We start from the raw sequence: 19,586 nt of genomic DNA, 5'->3' as shown, positions 1-19,586 counted from the left end.
TACATTGAAATGTAACCTTGTGCCTTTCATATTAGATTAAAGCACAGTTTATCCTTGAGGCAGGATCTTAAGAGTCTTAATTCATGCACCAGGGCATTAATTATCTGGTGGCAAAAATGATAGCTGAACTCCAGACACTATGACCATTTACATAAGAACCCTTGCTGTAACTATAAAGACAATACTCCAAAATGCAGTTTTGAAGAACCATCACCGAGAATAATGAAAAGCATAATATATAAAACTATTCAGGCTTATAAAACTATTCAGGTATCCACATCTCACAGCTAATTTTTGTTCATCTATTCTCCTCACTTGGGCAGAAGACAAAAGCAGAGAGCGAACAGCAGTAAGGCAGCCCATATCTAGTTGAAGGATGACTTGCAATGAATGAGAGGCAGCAGGAAGATTAGAACAAAAACTGAAAACATTTACATGTCGCTAAAAAGCCACTGTGTGTTTTTTTCTTTATCAAGTTAAATAATAAAGCTCATGTGAGAGTGATATTCCATATATCAAATATCTCTCTGTGAGGTGGCTGGGAGATATATGTGCATATCTTCATATATCTATATGGCAGACACATTTACGTATGAAAAAGTAGCTTGGAAATTAATTTGAAACTCAAATGACATGGTTATACATAGATCATAATTTCTAAACACAATGTTAGTAAAACAGAATTTATTTGTAAAACAGGACCTGTTATATAAAATGGCACACAGTCAAGTTATACAAAAATACAAAATTTCTTTCTGATTACAGTTCTAGTTGCAAATGATGATTAGAAAGCATTCCTGGTGGCTTCCAGATAGCGGAGACTGCGAGCACATGGGACAGGAAGCAGCGAGGGTCCATGGTGTGGGGATGTTCAAGTGAGCAGAACCTAATTTCCAAGTTCAAGACTTCCATCAGGTCCTTGGAGGGACACCTCCTAAAATTGCTAGCTCCTGGAGTGACTTGTCTTTTAGTACTCATTTTCTATACTTTTACCAATTCTAGTGTTAGTTCCCAATGATTCTGAACACCCAAAAATCAGCGTGGCTACAAAACACATGATATATCCTGGATTTTTTCTCTCAGTTGTTAGTTACACAATTAGACGTATTCCATTTCAACTAATATCATAGGACATTGACATATATTTGGCAGTATTAGGTGTTAGATATTAACTTCTGGAGAATTATTATTTCAAAACTGCTTAGGCAGTTTTGAAACCAACAATGTTGGTTTCCCAGATCTTGCTAAGATATGAACTCTTAAATTGTGTGTGTGGTTTTCTTTTTCTATTGTTATTTTTTTAAAATCCAGATTCTTATTGCAAATATTCTGAAAAAATCAGAAATAGTATATGAGCTTTGAAAAGAAACCAAGGCATTTAGCAATTTTTTTTTTAGCCTAGCTAGCATAAAGAACACCGATACTTAAAAAAGAATACAGTTTACCTTTTGCAGCAATTTAAAGGTCTAACCCTTTGAAAGGAAGCACAATAGCAAACAGCTACTTATGAAGCCCTAGTGACATGAATTTGAATGAGTGTCCATAATTCCAGTCTAATTCACTGTCTAATTCTGATAGGAGGCAATGCTTTCTTTCAAAAGGTTCTCCTTCCATGGAATGATAAAATGCTGAGGCTTTTTTTTTTTTTTTTTTTGTACAGAGCCTGTATTTAGTGCAATAAGTTTAAAAAATTTGCTCTGAAATATTTACTTTACATTAACAAAAATAGCCTTTTTTTAAAAAAATTGTAACAAAAAGGAGTTATCGCATAAACAGATCATGAATTATTCTTAGCAAATTACACTTTTTTTCTTAAAGCATTCACCATTACAATAAGCAGAACAATGGAATATTAGCCATTCATATCTGGTAAGCTTCAAGAATAATAATAACAAAAAAACCAAAAAGCCCCCAACCCACTCCCAAACATAAACAACATTCATACTTGAGGATCAAAACACTAACCAATTCTTCAGTGAAACATTGTAGAACTCTGGATACTCAATGGATTGCCAAGGAGCGGAGCACCTGCCAGTATGTTTTCAGATTTTATAGCAAGCATTTGGATAAAATGGCCAGTTTAACCCTAAGCCACTGCCATTCTTTTGAAGCAAAGAGCCCAAGCACCATGCTTTATGCTCTGCTTTCTTCCCTTTTTTATTCCTCCTAGCACTACCTAATCGGCAAATCAATACACAGAAACTTAAAGCTAAACTTGCTGGGTACCCCAGCTTCCTTTCAAATCAGGCACACAAATGTGTGAAGGATGCTACTAAAGTGAAAAGAAAGAAAAAGACAAATTATAAGAAAAAAGTTTGCATAAGAAAGATTATCTACCCTTTTCTTTTTTTTTTTTCCTACTTTCTTTTTATAGAAGCATTAGGGTAAACTACAAATACCTGAGGAGTTGGTTACTTTTTAATGTTGGCTGACAAATGAGCTTTTATGAAAATTATGAGCTATTATGAAAATTCTCATAATGGGCCCACTGTATGTCTCTAAAAGTAAAATGACATGGCTTCTTTGATTGGGGGAAACTGACGGAAGTAATTCCTTTACTTAGCTGAAAGCACATGCCTAGTCTTGCGCTAGGACTTATGCATCTGTAAAATCAGATCTCGATGTTATACACACATCAGGGAAATTACCCCTGAAAACAATTTTGGACAAGAATTTGGTATAATAACTTTACCTAATCTAAGTAACTAAAGTTAAAATCTCCTCTAAGTTGTTAAAAATGTTAATCAGATATGAATCTAACATCTCCATTAAGACAATTACAATTGAAAACATTAAATGACGGAAGTTGCCTTGTAAAAGCCACCCGTATGAAAGGAGTACATGTTTGACAAAAATAAGCATAAAAAAGGTATTAAATCCCTGTTCCTTTTCTCTGATTTTGGCTGATTATGTGTGTGTGTGTATATACATATACATATATATATACACACATACATATACATATATACACATACCCACACACACAAATACATAGTTATGTGTATATATTGTTTTGGAATGTCAATGGGTTCCATAACCGCCGGCTAGGTTCAAGCAGAACTTGCTCCCGAAGCCTAGAAAACAAAGTCATACAGAGTATAATCTTAGACAATTACCATTAAAAGGAGATTGTGAACGATGTTACAAATACATATATGATCAACAAACAGCAACACATGTCAAAATGGATTGAGATTCCTTCCCTCTTAAGGAATCTGTATACATGGGGCTGAATTCCTATGAGTGTCAAAAGTCACATTCCTTCAATATCATATCTGAGGCACGTAAAAAACATAATTCTCCAGCCCATGTCTCCATAGGGCCCAAATCCTCTTCCCACCCAGACCTTTTCCTCTAAAAGATCTTCCCAATAGGACAGTGAACAAATAATTATATTTTCCTAAACTACTCTCTCACATATGGTAATTTTTTTTCTAAAATCACTTGCAAAGAATTATAGAAAAACCTATGAGGTCTTTCAAATGTTCGTTAACTTGTGAGACTCTCTTAAGAAAAAGTCCAAGACAATTGACAGTTATCTTGTTTCATTCAATGTGATCACTTGTCAAAAAGAAAATTTAAAACTTCATTTTCTGGAACACTATTTTATAGGCTAAAAATGAAGCTCAAATTAGGATATTCCACTGAAGAGGAAAACAGACAACAGCAGTGTTTCTTGACATATTGAAAAATAGAACTTTTCACTGAAGAAGATAACATATACAAACACAAATAAGCAATTTGAAATTACTAATCCCCCAATTTTAAGGAGGTATTTATCAGCTAATTCTTCTTTTGTGCAAGTGTGAGTGTTGGTACTGGGACTTGAACTCTAGGCCTGGGTGCTGTCCTTTAGCTTTTTCACTCAAGGCTAGTGTTCTACTGCTCCAGCCATAGTTCCACTCCCAGCTTTTTTTAAGTGGTTAATTGGAGACCAGCTTTTCTTTTGGTGGTTAATTAAAGATAAGAATCTCATGATTTTTCCTGCCCAGGCTGGCAAACCATGATCCTCAGATCTCTGCCTCCTGATGAGTTAGGATTATAGGCATGACCCACCATACCAGAGCATAGTGATAGTAGAGATCAACTGTGACCATGTACACTATGAAAGATAGAAAAGAAAGATAAGGAATAGCATATTAAAAAGTAAAGCTACTCTATGTGCAACATTTCTTTTTTTCTTTTTGTGGTGGTACTGGGGTTTGAATACAGGGCCTTGCACCTGCCAGATGGGTGCTCTATCTCTTGAGTCACACTCCAGCACTGTGGCCAACATTTCATCCTTGTCTGTTGGAGGTTTTTAACCACTGAGAACATTCTTATGGACCAAGTGCTGCCATGTCCAAAGCCCCAGAAGAACAATGCACATAATGTATTTGAGGACACAACAGACGATACTTTTTGCCATTCACAGGGAAGCAGTGAACTGATGAACAACATAAAACAAAAGCCAAAATGGAAGGAAGATTTGAATGTGTTGTTTGTGGCTAGGGACACTAAAAATGAAAATACTACTTAGAAAAAATATTCTGCAAATTTAGTTTCTGGCAGAATACCAGGTAAACTGAGCAATTCTCTTAGGATTACTGCCTATAAGTTCAGCTGTGAAGACAGGAAGGCATACTTGCATTCTGGTCTACCACAACTCATCTGCTGTTTCCTCAAGAATAATATGGAAATACAGGCCTGTGCATGGCTCAAATGTAACCACTTTTCTCCAAGTGCTTTTCAACAGAAGAGTGATTTAGAAGTTAGAATCCCTGGGAAGACAAAAGGAGGATAAGACAAGTTCATAGTTTAAGATCTTTAAATGTCCTCTTTCTAATCTTTATTTGCTGAGCAATGAGGACAACCAGGCAAGTAGAAGGAAGGAAAGCCTTCCTCACTTCTCCATGAACTTGATACTGCCATCCCAATTAGGCCAGTACACGCTTGAGACATGGTGATATTCTGCCACAGCAAGAATAGCTATGTGAGAAATGACTCCGGATTCTCTTACACTGGTTATTATTTTTTTCTTCCAAATGACTAGGGAATTTATGTCTTTTACAAGTAAGCAGGAAAATGATTAGGCCGTATTAGGAAAGGATTGATGGCAACTTCTTTGCTATAGAAAAAGTTTTAAGAAACAAAGAAAGTGGAATCTAGGCATCAGAAGCTGTCAGCCAAAGAGGAAAGATGGTGATATAAGGAGAACAATGTCTTTGAAAAAGAAGAGTATAAATTGGAGCAAGTTGAAAGGAATTGCTATGATCACCTTCCAAAATGACAAAAATCAAACTGTCAAGTTCCAAGTGTATACTCAAAGGTTCGGTCAGTCAAATGGAAACTAAACACTGACAGTTAGAAAGACAATCAGAGAAACAGCAGGTTCATCTTAGCAACACAAATCATCATCCCCAGGCCCCAAAGCACCAGTGAAGATGCTGTTCCTTTCAGCTTACTTTTACAGAAGATGGTCTCAGCTGTGACAAGCACTCTGCCATCCAAGTGATGGGTAAGCACACAAACAGAAAGAGCAGCACGTCCTGTGTGATACAGATAACAAATGCTTCTCCGGAAGAAGTGCAGTCGGTGAAGACAGAGACAGAGAAGAAGTGAAAGTGAAATTCTTGGAGGGCGGCTGCCTCCTCATCTCCACCTACCATCGGCTTTAGCTCTCTGGCATCAGCGACGCCTCCCTTACCAGCTTCTTTCAGGGCTTTCCTACTGTTCTCCACAAATTCCTGCAAAATATGGACCATATTCATTAATTCTGGAGTCTTCACGGATTTCAGTCAGAAGAAATAAACTTACATATCTACGTGTGTTTATGACTCAACCCTGGTAGACGGATGGCCTATAAGTACAGCAGTAAATAATCAGTTAGCATCACACACAAGAGTAGCTAGATTTGTGAGGATGGATTACAGCACGTTGATGTAACCTCTCCCCATCCGTTCACTGTGACAATCTCACCAAGGCTCCGAGAAATAATGTTAGCTCTCTCTAGAAGGAAGAATACTTAACATTTTTAACAGATGATTTAACATTAGAATATCGTATTTTCATATCAAGGTCAAATAAATAATCACTTCCTGCTTTATAAGCCTCCACTCAACAAAATTCCTATAAGGTACAAGTATTTATACTGCAATGCATGAAATACTGAAAAAAACCCTCATATGACAGATAAACTAGTGTCCATCTAGCCTTGACATTGTTTCATAAACTAGGAAGGCAGACAGTATCAACTAGTACTTGTTGTCAGAAGTAGTTAAAATGAGAATATTTCCTCCCCCCCCACCAAAGGAAACATTTCTATTTGGTCAAAGTTTATGGAGCATATCTTCAATAAATATCCTCAGTTGTCATTCTTACACAGAAAAATAAAGTAAGAAGAACTCTGTATTTTTGGCTGGGCATGGTACACAATCCTGTAAATCCTGTAATCCTAGCACCGAGGAAACTGAGGCAGCAGGATAATAAATTTGAGGGTAAAGTGTGCTACATGGTAGGATTCTGTCCCAAGAAAAAAAGAAATTCCATTTTTTTACTTTGTCTTTGATCAGTGGTTAAGAAAACGAACATTTCTTATAAATGCTTTAATGAACAAATATGAACACAAATATGAACACAATTAATTTAGAATTAATGTAGGCATTAGGTAAATGACCAAAATTTAGTTGATGATGTTCTCAATAAAAAAGATAATGAGTAACAAACAGAGCAAATAAAACACTTGGAATTTTTGCTACTAAAAAATATTAGATTTAACTAGATAAATTGTGCTCCTGGGCTAAGATTTATTATTTCAGTGTATTTGGTCTTCAATATTGCAGATTTTTCAAGATAGAAATGTTTCACAGTTTAATGTAAAGCACCATTATTAAAAAGCATCTTTAACTGGGTGGGCACTGGTGGCTCAGACCTGTGTTTCCAGCTACTCAGGAGGCTGTGATGTGAAGACTGAGGTAGGCAGAAATACTATGAGAGTCTCACCTCCAATTCACCACCACAACAAAAAAGCTCAAGTGGCTCAAGTGGTGGTGAAAAAGCTAAGAGACAGTGTGCCCAGGCCCTGAGTTCAAGCCCCAGGACCAGCACACATACACACATACACATACCAAAAAAAAAAGAAGAAAGAAGGAAGAAGAGGAGGAAGAGGAAAAGAAGGAGGAGGAGGAAGAGGAAGAGGAAGAGGAGGAGGAAGAGGAGGAGGAAGAGGAGGAAGAGGAGTAGGGGAGAGAGAGGAGGAGGAGGAGGAGGAGGAGGAGGAGGAGGAGGAGGAGAAAGCAGAGGAGGAAGAAGAATTTGGTATTCTTTAATGCTGATGAAAAGAGTACCTAAACATGATTTTCAAACTGTTTAAAACTTTTAAGTGAGGTCTTAATCTAGGGAAGATACAGAGCAATGGAGCTGTAAAATACATGAAAATAGCATCTAGGTAAAGATTCAGATACTCACAAATGTGAAAATGCAAAACAATCTATTATGCAGAGGTCTGTTATATGTATTCACTATAAAACACCTTCAGTTTGACCTGGCACTGTTAGGAGATAAGTTTTCACAGCAAGGACAGCTGGAAAACTGAGTGCTGGAGAGAAACAGTCCCTAAGATCTAAGAATTAGCCTTTTTTTTTTTTTTTTTGTCTTTATGCCCTTTTCAAGAAGTTCTTAGAATATCAGTGGCCCAATATTCCAAGTCAAGGGCTAAAAGGCACACTGAAAACTGTTTTCAAATTAATCTAGCTGCAGAGGGTGACAGTAGGGTAGAATAGGGTACACTTAGGACTATTAACCAGTGTTGGTCCAAATAGGCAATCTGAAGTGGTCTTTTCCTGCCAGGAAGACCTTCTTCCCTAATTTGCCCAAGAGGAACTTCATCAGTGAGTGAGTATTACTGGTTTAAACTGAACCACTCCATTGCCTATTGTGAAAATGAAATGTAGAAAAATGTTTTGCAGAATAATTTTATTATTATTTCTTATCTCTCAAGCAGTAGGAGTCATTAACAGTACTTACCATCAGCACTTTATCCATATAGAACTCTCTGCCAGGGCTCCCATCATTGTATTTTGTATCAATGGCAAAACACAAGAATAATACATCCACTACCATTTCGTAAATGGACAGGAAGCAATGAGCGACTAGGAAAGCAAAGAGGCAGACGATGATCAGAGGCAGCACCCATACTGTGTAATCCTGCTGGTAGTTGAGCAGCATAATCCCAGCCAAACCTGTGCTGCAGACTATCAGCACCTGTGGCAGAGAGAGCAGAGACCACACTTATTACCTACTGCAGAAAACTGGAATTCTTCACTACCTGAGACTTAGAGTCTTCTTACTTTGGATAAATGAAGACCATTCATCTCAAATTAAAGAATCAAACATATATACCTATAAACATAGTTACAGATGTGTACCACTTTATACAGGTTAGAAAAATCATATACAAATGACTCTTGCTTCCATTAATGTTAACTGAGTAAGCCAGGTGCCAGTGGCTCACACTGGTTAACTACTGAGGAGGCTGAGATCTGAGGATTATGGTTCAAAGCCATCCCTGGGCAGTAAAGTCAGTGAGACTCTTCAATTAACCACCAAAAAGGCTGGAAGTGGAGCTGTGGCTCAAATTGTAGAGTGCTAGCCTTGGGCAAAAAAACCTTTGGCACAGTACTCAGAATTCAAGCCCCAAGACTGCACCAAAAAAAGAAAAAAAGATTGAGCTTTCTAAGTGCTGTGATGCTATATTGCTCCTGAAGACCTTACCTATCTTACAATATGGCAATTTTTAAGATAAATCTATATATACTTTAAAAAATTGCACTCAGAAAAAAATTATTGATATTGGTAATGCTATGTATTTTTCTAAGCATTCATATATATGAAATTGTATTACCTAATCGAAATATTAAAAGCCCTTCATTAAAATTTATAGTATCATTATAAATGCTTCATAAATACTTACTCAGCTGCATAAATTCATCTTATGGGTGATTTAAAGTTTGTTTAACCAGTCTCCTACTGGTAGAGATTTATATTATTTTCAGCTGTAAATTATGCTGTAACAAACATTTCTATTCTTAGAACTTTTCCTGTGTTTTATATTTTATTTCATGTAGAATATATGGCCAATTTTACCTCATTTGTCATGAGGTTTAGATTTAGACTGTGAAGAAAGGACACCTTTAACATCCATGCTAAAATAATAAAAGAAGCCAGGCGCTGGTGGCTCACACCTATAATCCTAGCTACTCAGAAGGCTGAGACCTGAGGATTGTGGTTCAAAGCCAGCTGGGACAGGAAAGTCTGTGAGGCTCTTATCTCCAATTAGCCACCAGAAAACTGGAAGTGGCACTGTGCTCAAGTGGCAGAGCACTCACTCACCTTGAGCTGAACAGCTCAGGGACAGTGCCCAGGCCCAGAGTTCAAGCCCCACAATTGACAAAAAAAAACCCCAAAAAACAAAAAACCAGTAGATGCCATCTACTTGCCATCTACTCTGTTGCTTCATAAGTTCATACGCAGCACTTTAATTTTTTTTGTTTAAAAAATATATTTTATTTCATCTCTTCAAGAACCCTAGGAATGGTTTATGGCAGACATTATCAACCCCATTTTGTGGTTTAGGATATACATTCAGAGCCAACCTGCTCAAGGTCACAGGGCAAAGATTACATTCCTCTCAAATATTGGCTTCATGATGCCAACCTAGGACTCTCCCTAGGGAAAAACTCAGCAAACACTTGGAAACTGACACATAGTAATAACAGATTATATTGAATCCAAGACATACTCTTTCCCGTCCCTTTTTCTTAGCCTTCTAGTATAGGTTTTAAATGCAGGAAAAGGAAATGTACTATAGAACAACAGCAGCCTTTTCTTCTCTAATGCGGAAGACGTTTTGTCCTCACCATTTACCAACATCAAGACATCTCTCCTTCACTGTTACCTTAACCATGAATTATAATGCATTAGGTGATACAGAGGTTCATCTATAATGCTTCCATCCCCCCATTCCAGGTGATTTTATGGATCAAATCTGAATCTACCCAGGACTTGGTAGACTATTCCCACAAACTTGTAACTATCTACTTATGAATCATATTTTTTAATGGTGTACATATTGTGGTAGTTTCCACAGATGGTTATTTTCTTTCCTTCTTGTAGTTTCAATTTCAGAATGAGTTACGTTTCCTTGCTAGAGAGCTGGGGTTCTTTATGTTCTTATCTTGCTACTAAACCATATTTGAAATGTTAAAGTCAATTAGAGGAAGAACAGGTATCCCAAGCCATACTTCTGGATATAAGAGTCTCAGAGATCTGAAGTGGAGATGTGACTCAAGTGGCAGAGTCAGCCTTAAACATAAATGTTAATTAAGAGAATGAGCCCCTGAGTTCAAGCCCCAGTACTGACACAACAAACAAGCAAACAAACCATTTCACAGAACTGTCTGCCTGAGCAGGCTTTGAACCAAGATCTTTAGATTTCAGTTTCATGAGTAGCTATCATAATAGTCATGAGCTACTGACACCTGGCTCCAAAGACATTTAAAATGTTGACTGGATGGAGTAACCTCATTGCTCTTAGCAAGCAAGATTATATGATATTATATGAAGTATAAAAGATAAGGACAACCAGGTGTGTATGCTATGACTATTAGACTATAGAAACACAAGCCTATGAAATAATGTAGGATGGAATATACAGAAATCAGGAAAGAAGGTTATAGTGTGGTATGATAAGTCTCATTCTTTCCTCATCTTTTCCAATTTTCTGACCATTTTATGGTTTGAAATACAGGTGCAATGAAATCTAAGTATACTGCAATTTATATTCTTCAGCTTTTAGTAGTATGGAATAAATTGTTTCTTCTCAGACACTTTTAAGGGAGGTAGAAGTCTCTCATAGCTCTATTTTAAAAGGGTCTATATTCAAACTCTCCTAGATACCCTATATTCATTCACAAATCTGGGAGACTGGCCTTACTGTACTCCAGTACCAATGAACGAAGAAACACAGGGAGGTTATGCAACCTGCCTCAGGTCACACAGCTAGTGAGTGTGAGAACCAGAATTTAAATCAAGGACTTTAGGCTTTAGAAGCAGTATCACCCTTTAGCACTACAACGACAGTTTCCTAATTCATGCTTTTGGAGTTTTTATTGTTGTCGTTTGTTTTTTGCTGGTCCTGGGGCTTAAAGTCAGGGTCTGGGTGCTGTCTCTGAGCTTCTTTTGCTTAAAGCTAGTGCTCTACACTTGAGCCACAGTGTCACTTCTGGCTTTTTCTGAGTAGTTTATTGGAGGTAAGTCTCCAGGATGTTTCTGTCCAGGCGGTCAGTGATCCTCAAATCTCAGCCTCCTGAGAAGCTAGGATTATAGGCATGAGCCACAGGTGCCCAGCTTGTTTCCTTATTCTTTACCAACAAAACATGTAGAATAAACAAGAGGCAATTACTCAGCCTCAACGTACTACTTACTGTTCTCCCATCTGAAAAATGAATTTGCCTTCTACGTTTGTTGTGAGGATTAAATGAACATAACACATATACAGTAAACAGAAACATATCTACTGAACATTAAAGGCTTTACAACTGATTGCTATATATTAAATTAGCTGCAGTTTTGTGTTGAGCTAGAGGGCAAATTTGTACAAAAACAAAAGTTACCAAAATAATATCCTTGTTTCAGATAACATGCTTGGTCTTACCTTGCCTAGGAACAGCATGAAGTCTCCCACGGTGTTGATGGCGGCCACGCGCAGGGCATTCTCCACCAGAATGACAAAGGCATCCTTTGCTGAGGTGCAGAAGTTGGTGCTGTTGATAGCTGTGGCTGTGTATGCATTCTGGGTAACAGGAAAAAAAAATTCTCAGCAGGAAATGAAAACTTTTTTTTTTTTTTTTGGCAGATTATAGGGCTTGAACTCTGGGCCTGGGCATTGTTCCTGAGACTCTTTGTGTCAAGGCTAGTGCTCTACCACTTGAGCCACAGTTCCACTTCTGTTTTTTGTTTGTTTGTTTGTTGTTTTCCTGATTAGTTTATTAGAGGTAAGAGTCTCACAGACTTTCCTGCCTGGGCTGGCTTTGAATCATGATCCTCAGATCTCAGCCTTCTATGTAGCTAGGATTACAGGCTCCAGCTAGGATTACAGGCGTGAGCCACCGGTGCCCAGAGGAAACTTACTTTTAAAAGATGAACACCAGACATAATTACAACATAGTTTTTTGTTTTTGTTTTTGGTTAGTCGTGGGGGCTGAACTCTGGGCCTGGGCGCTGTCCCTCAGCTCTTCAGCTCAAGGCTAGCGCCCTATTACTTGAGCCACAGCACCATTTCCAGCTTTTTTCTGCTTATGTGGTGCTGAGGAATCAAACCCAGGGCCTCAGGCATGCAAGGCAAGCGCTCTACCACTGAGCCACCTTCCCAGCCCACAACACAATTTTTAAAATTTTGACTATTTCAGTCAAACCCGTGGCGTTCATGAGGTACAAGTTGAGATGGGAGCACAAAGAAGCATAAAGACAGCTGTCCAGTAGCTTAGTTTGAGTCTTTAAAAAACCACTTATACACACACAGACTTTTCCAACATGCATGAACTTCCTGTCTTTGTAAAGCCAAAGCACCACTTCTGGTTTTCTGGTGGTTCATTAGAGATAAGAGTATCGTGGTGGTCGTTACTACCCGGGCTGACTTTGAACCGTGATTCTCGGATCTCGGCTTCCTGAGTAGCTAGGATAACAGGCATGAGCCACTGGTGCCTGGCTAAGCAAACATAATTTAACCTTTGGCTCAGGCTCAAGACTATAGATATAAGTGACACACTACATATTCTAGTGTTGCTTTACAAGCTGCAGAGACATGCATAGCATCAGACTGCTGGGATGCTTCGTCTGGAACACCCACCAGCTCTGCTCTGGTGGCTTTTCTTCTATTTTGTCATTTCCCATAGCTACATAGTAGATAACTATTTTATTATGCAGGTTTTACCCATCCCCTCCCCCCATGATTCAGGACCTCAGTCCTCCAGAGAAAACCTCCTTCCTCATTAGTCTAATAGTAAGTAATAAGTACTAAGTAGTAGTCGAGTTCTTACTAACTCTGCCCTGAGGGTGGGTCTTCATTGACTTGAACCTAGTCTTTAGGTGTTGATACATAAACTAATTACAGCTAATGAAAGTAAAGTTATGTTCCCTGGGGCTTTGGTGGAAAAGAGGTTTCTTTTCCCTCCCAAAGGTTTTCTTGAAAGACTTGCATGTGTGAATGGGCAAAGGTCTTTTGCCAACATAATAGGAAAAGCTGCTGGAAGTCACTTTGTGAAAGTAGGGGTGAAAGCCCAAGTTGAAGTCCTGCTAAATCAGTGTCAAGGGAAGGCATTACAAGTTTGGATTAGGAGTAAGCCAGCTTTCTGGGCTTTTCCGTTATAGAAATTAATGTATTGCTGATAATCACTTCCTTTCCCTTGCTTAGGACAATTGTGCTGGGAACTTTCAGTCTTTTGTAATACTGAGTCCCAGACATGAGAGGGACTTCATTTAAACCTAGGTGCCAGAAACACATTAAAAAAATTATACACTACGACCAGGTAGGCCTCATCCCAGAGATGCAGGGATGGTTTAACATACATAAATCAGTAAATGTAATCCAACACATCAACAGAGCCAAGGTCAAGGATCACATGATTATCCCCCACAGATGCAGAAAAGGCCTTTAATAAAATTCACATTCATTCATGCTAAAAGCTCTGGAGAAAATAGGTATAGAAGGAACATTTCTTAAAACAATAAAAGCCATTTACGATAGACCAATAGCCAATATTATACTTAATGGGGAAAAGCTACAACCAATTCTCCTAAATCAGGAACAAGGCAAGAATGTTCACTGTCTCCACTCCTCTTCAATATAGTCCTGGAACCCTTAGCCAGGGCAATAAGGCAAGAAAAAGACATCAAAGGGATCCGCATAGGCAAAGAAGAAGTTAAACTATCCCTTTTTGCAGACGACATGATACTATACCTTCACGATCCCAAAAACTCCATCCCCAAACTCACAGAAATCATAAATCACTTCAGCAAAGTAGCAGGATACAAAAATCAACCCACAGAATGTAAACTTGTTCAACCACTTTGGAAAGCAGTATGGAGGTTCCTCAAAAGACTTCACATAGAACTCCCCTATGACCCAGCAATCCCACTTTTGGGCATTTACCCAAATGTTTACAAACAAGACCACACTAAAACTACCAGCACAACTATGTTTATTGCAGCATTATTTACCATAGCTAAGATATGGAACCAACCCAGATGCCCCTCAGTAGATGAATGGATCAAGAAAATGTGTGGTATATATACACAATGGAATTCTATGCCTCCATCAGAAAGAATGACATTGCCCCATTTGTTAGGAAATGGAAAAACTTGGAAAAAATTATATTAAGTGAAGTAAGCCAGGCCCAAAGAAACATAGGTCCCATGGTTTCCCTTATTTGTAATATCTAGTATATGTATGAGTCAAGCGGAAAAGGTCAGATAATGTGATGTCAGGAAAATGAATCCTTAGATATGTATTTTAATGTTTTTTTCTTTCATGCATGTGTTTCTAACGCATTTATAAGATTACCTTTTTGTTGCTTTGTATGTCCCTCCCCCACAGTATAACCCCTGCTTTCACTATATTCGATGTCAGTATAACTTGTGGAGGAGATGGGGAAAAACCAGTTGTTTAAGGATACAGGTGGACCTGTTGCAACAATGAGAAGTACAAGTTGTCACGTCCAAAACAAGCTTTACAACGTCGGTGCGGGGGGGGGGGGGGAAGGGGGGGAAGGAGAAGGATTGGGATTGGGGGGGAGGGAGGAGGCTGGGAAGGGATGTGAAGGGTAAACAAAAGAAGGAGGCTGCAATGCTTGGTAAGAAATGTACGCATTATCCTGCCCATGTAATTGTAACCCCTCTGTACAGTATGTTCACAAATAAAATAAAAATAAAAAAAATTAAAAAAAAAAAGAAGTCAGAAAAAAAAATCAACCCACAAAAATCAGTCGCCTTCCTGTACACTGACAATATATAAGCAGAGAGGGAAATAAAGGAAGCAACCCCATTCACAATAACCTCCCCCAAAATAAAATACTTAGGAATTAACCTAACCAAAGATGTAAAAGAACTATTTAATGAAAACTATAAAAAGTTAAAGAAAGAAATTACAGAAGACACTAGGAAATGGAAAGACCTCCCATACTCTTGGATAGGCAGACTTAATATAGTTAAAATGGCAATACTGCCAAAATTAATATAAAAATTCAATGCAATTCCTATTAAAATCCCAATGACGTACATCACTGAAATACAGAAAACAGTCCAAAAACTCATATGGAGCAACAAAAGACCTAGAATAGCCAAAACAATTCTAGGGAATAAAGACAACATGGGAGGGCTATCCATGCCGAACTTCAAACTCTACTATAGAGCCATAATAAAAAAGACAGCATGGTTCTGGCACAAAAACAGACCCGAAGATCAATGGAACAGAATAGACGATCCAGAAATAAATCCACAGGCCTACAGACAACTGATATTTGACGAAGGAGCCAAAGACATACAATAGAAGAAACACAGCCTCTTCAACCACTGGTGCTGGGAAAACTGGGCGGCCACATGCAGAAGACTAAAAGTGGACCCCAGCCTATCACCATGCACCAACATCAACTCAAAATGGATTAAAGACCTTAACATTAAACCTGAATCTCTGAAACTACTGCAGGACAGAGTAGGAGAGACACTTGATCTTATAGGCACAGGAAGGAACTTCATGAACAGAGTCCCAGGTTCACAACAAATTGGAGAGAGACTCGACAAATGGGACTACCTTAAAATAAAAAGCTTCTGCACAACTAAAGCTATAGCAACCAAGCCAGAAAGACAACCAACTAATTGGGAAAAAATATTTACCAGCAATGTATCAGACAAGGGGTTAACATCCAGTATATACAGGGAACTCAAGAAACGAATCCCTCCCAAACCTAACAAACCAATTACTAAATGGGCAAGGGAACTAAAGAGAGACTTCTCAGATGAAGAGATAAAAATGGCAAAGAAACACATGAGGAAATGTTCACTATCCCTGGTTGTGAAGACAACCCTGAGATACCACCTTACCCCAGTCAGAATGTCCCACATCCTCAAGTCAGCCAACGACAAATGCTGGAGGGGATGTGGAGAAAGAGGAACCCTTTTACACGGCTGGTGGGAATGTACACTTATACAACCACTTTGGAAAGCAGTCTGGAGGGTCTTTAGAAAGCTAAATATTGACTTCCCTTACGACCCAGTCATACCACTTCTAGGCATCTATCCTGAACAACAGGAACCAGTATACAAGGACACATGCACCTACATGTTTATTGCAGCACTGTTCACAATAGCCAGGATATGGAAACAACCCAGATGTCCCACCACAGATGAATGGATCCAAAAATTGTGGTATCTATACACAATGGAATATTATGCAGCCATTAGAAAGGACAAAATAATGGCATTTGCAGGGAAATGGATGGAGCTAGAAGAAATCATGTTGAACAAGGTAATCCAAGAGCAAAGAGACAAACGGTACGTGGTCTCCCTGATAAGTCCATGTTAAATCCAAAATGTAAGGTGATACGACAAAATTAACAAGACTTAAGAAACAAAGGACTTCTACTCATCTGATTGAATCACTACTAAATAACCTCATGCTGCTGATCACATGTATAGTATATATGCATACACCAGAGGGGAACCAGGAAGATGACACAGAACTAGAGGGAATCAGGGAAACACATACAACAGTGGGACCCATCAAATGCACTAGACATTTGCCAAAATGAACTAAGCAACTCAATGGCAGCGATGGGAGGGAGGGAACAAGTGGGAAAGAGGGAACAGCTGATGCTATGCAAAACAAAAGAAATGTACATATCACCCAATGTGGAAGAAATAACTATCGCAAAACTCATAGAACTCATAAGTGTTATAGACTGTGATAGACAATTTGCTCCAGGAAAGTTAGAATGTGTGACTTTAACTGAGCATCACTATCCCACAATACTGTGAAATTTGGGAAATTATGCAACCACTTAATCACAATAAAAAATTTGAAAAAAATAAAAAAAAATAAACCTAGGTGCTTCTGTTGCTGAATCACTACTTACAAACTCTTAATATATTCTTTCCATTCCTTTTTCTATAACATTGAAGAGCAACATTACCATCTTCTGTGAAGTGTAAACACGCCTTTCAACATTGATAAACCTGAGTATGAGGAAGGGAAAGTGGATAGTTGTGACTAAAACTTTTGGCCCTGAGGAATTTTAGTGCTGACTTAAGTTGTCAGTGACCTCCAAATATTGTAATAATCAAAAAACTGTTGAACATGAAGGGCTTCCTATAAAGTTTTAAAGACTGAATTTGGGAGAAACATTCATGAATATTCTAGTTTTACATGGTTAGTTCTTAGGATTATAGTATAGAGAAGTATGAGTTATCATACTTAGTTTGCAATTATATGATGAAATTCATTAAAAATATAGAACATTTCAGAGCTGAAGAATAAGAACCTTATAGAGTAGATTACTACCCAAGGTGCTTTAACCTTTTTTGTTTTTCAGTGATGGAATAGCAGGATATGACAGGGTACTTTGAGATATACATGATTTTGTTATGTAGAATTTCACTCTATGAGAATGTATAAGTACATTGTGTTTATATCAACAGTTAAAAATATAAAATATTTTAAAGAAATCACATATTGAGTTTTTCTGCTAGCATCCATTCATTTACTACTTGCTTTCTTATATCATCATCTGCCAGTTGATTTTTTTTAACCTGTTATAAGACAGCAGGAACTAGTTAACTATTTGACTGTAGTTCTTCACAATATTTCCCCCCATTTTCTACAAAAAATTTTTTAAAAAATATTTATTGTTATTTTAAAGGTGATGTACAGAGGGGTTGCAGTTACATAAGTCAGGCAAAGAGTACAATGTCACCCCTTACCTCTCTCCCAGTTTTTCCCTCCTGTCTCCACTCACAAGTTGTATAGCTCATTTTCAATATAGTCTAGTGAGTATCACTGCTTGTATTTGTTCACCTTTTGTCCCACCATTTCTGTGCCCCTCATTACTCTCCCAAAGAGATAAACAAACAAACAAAAGGAAAAGAAAATAAAAACAGCAAGAAAGAAAAATTTAAAAAAACCACTTTGTTTCCATTTCCTGAGTTCATTTTGATAAATATTATTTTATATGATCAGATGCATATAGCTATTGAACCTATGTGATCTTGTCTTAAGAATATCCTCCTTTGGTCTCATTCTATGTGAATGACTAGAGACCTGTACAATTTATCATGTCCCAGTGTATTTCTTTTTTCTTTTACCATCCAGTGCGCTTACTTGTAGATTTATAGGTGCATTCTAATTACCACAAATGAGGAAAACCACGCAATCTCTGTTGCTTTGTGGTCAGGATGGCTTCTCTGTGAAACGTTCTGCAAAATGTCTCAAGGAAGTAAAAATAAACTATACTTTTGACCTTGTTTTACAGTAACACTGCTGAGACAGACACAGAAAAACTCCTCCAGCCAGACCCATTTTCAAAGAACAGAATGGTCCCCAGTTCTCACTAGTTTGCCAAGTGCTCACAAAAATACCCATTTAAACTTTTATTCTAGAGCAGGGAGGGGTCAAAGCTCCAAGAAGGACCCTATCTGGCCTGCTGACCAATGTATAAATAAAATTTTACTGGAATACAGCTCTGCTTATTTGGCAGAATTGAGCACTTATGACAGAGACTATATGGCCAATAAAGGCCACATTACTTGCTTTTTTATTCTTTTTGCTGATCTGTTCTATATAGTATGGCTAACGATCAATTTTAACTTTGTTTACAGTCTATTCGACATATCTTAATTTTTTTGAAATGAAAACTTTTCATGTGCTCATTTTAAGTTTTAATAACTTTTACAACTTATACTTTCATTTCTCTTCCTTCCCTCTTCTTCCTCTCTCTCAAATTTTTTTTTGAATAGTATTGGTGATTAAACCCAGGTCCTCACACATGCTAGGCAAGTATTCTACTACTTACACTCTCAGCCCTATCATTATAATGCCTGTGTTCAACAATTTAGCTGACAGAATTGATCACTAATTTAGCAATCTGGTATTTAACTCCCCTGAAGAGAAATCTCTTATTTCCTGTATTCTAAGATATAATTAAGAGATTAATGAACCAGTTACTAGTAATAGAATTTTAAGAGAAAAATACTCTTCAATATTAGCTGTAGTGATTATGATTTATAATACTGATTTAAAAAGCATTATATTGTCTAGAGTCAATGAAATTAGACAACCCATTCCTATCAACTAAGTCTGTCTGAGGCCCCCTCCTCTCAAATGAGAAACAACTCATCTGAATGGTATTGTTCTACCCTTTCCAATTTCACCATGAGCCTCCCTGAAATGGGAGACAAAAGCAATGGAGGTTCCACATATTCTCATTCTCTTTCCCCCATTCTCTTCATGTCTGCTGACTACAGCAGAGTGCTCAAAACTTCTAATTAAACTGTGAATGCTT

At 37.8% G+C, this 19,586-nt stretch overlaps 1 protein-coding gene across 4 annotated transcripts in view; it reads right to left on the bottom strand.

The window, feature by feature from the left end:
* The window catches only part of Slc44a1 (solute carrier family 44 member 1), a 180,961-nt gene that overhangs the window by 37,301 nt on the left and 124,074 nt on the right, over positions 1–19,586 (bottom strand). For 2 of the 4 annotated variants that reach the window (XR_011369470.1, XM_070011100.1), the window contains exons 13-15: positions 11,693–11,830; positions 8,005–8,241; positions 5,646–5,726 (exon numbers count right to left, since the gene is read on the bottom strand). Coding sequence is in view for 3 of the 4 variants with exons in the window: in XM_070011100.1 (XP_069867201.1) it covers positions 5,646–5,726; positions 8,005–8,241; positions 11,693–11,830 (456 nt within the window). In the remaining variant the exon portion in view is untranslated. Of the gene's footprint in view, positions 1–667; positions 3,075–5,435; positions 5,727–8,004; positions 8,242–11,692; positions 11,831–19,586 lie in introns of those variants that run through there. The other 2 variants (XM_070011099.1, XM_070011091.1) reach the window with 2 other exon arrangements.

This window comes from Dipodomys merriami, unplaced genomic scaffold, assembly GCF_024711535.1.
Source record: "Dipodomys merriami isolate MVZ:Mamm:240054 unplaced genomic scaffold, mDipMer1.0.p SCAF_11, whole genome shotgun sequence".
Taxonomy (NCBI): domain Eukaryota; kingdom Metazoa; phylum Chordata; class Mammalia; order Rodentia; family Heteromyidae; genus Dipodomys; species Dipodomys merriami.
The sequence above is the reverse complement of the archived record's forward strand: the minus strand, read 5'-3'. Positions and strand labels throughout refer to the sequence as shown.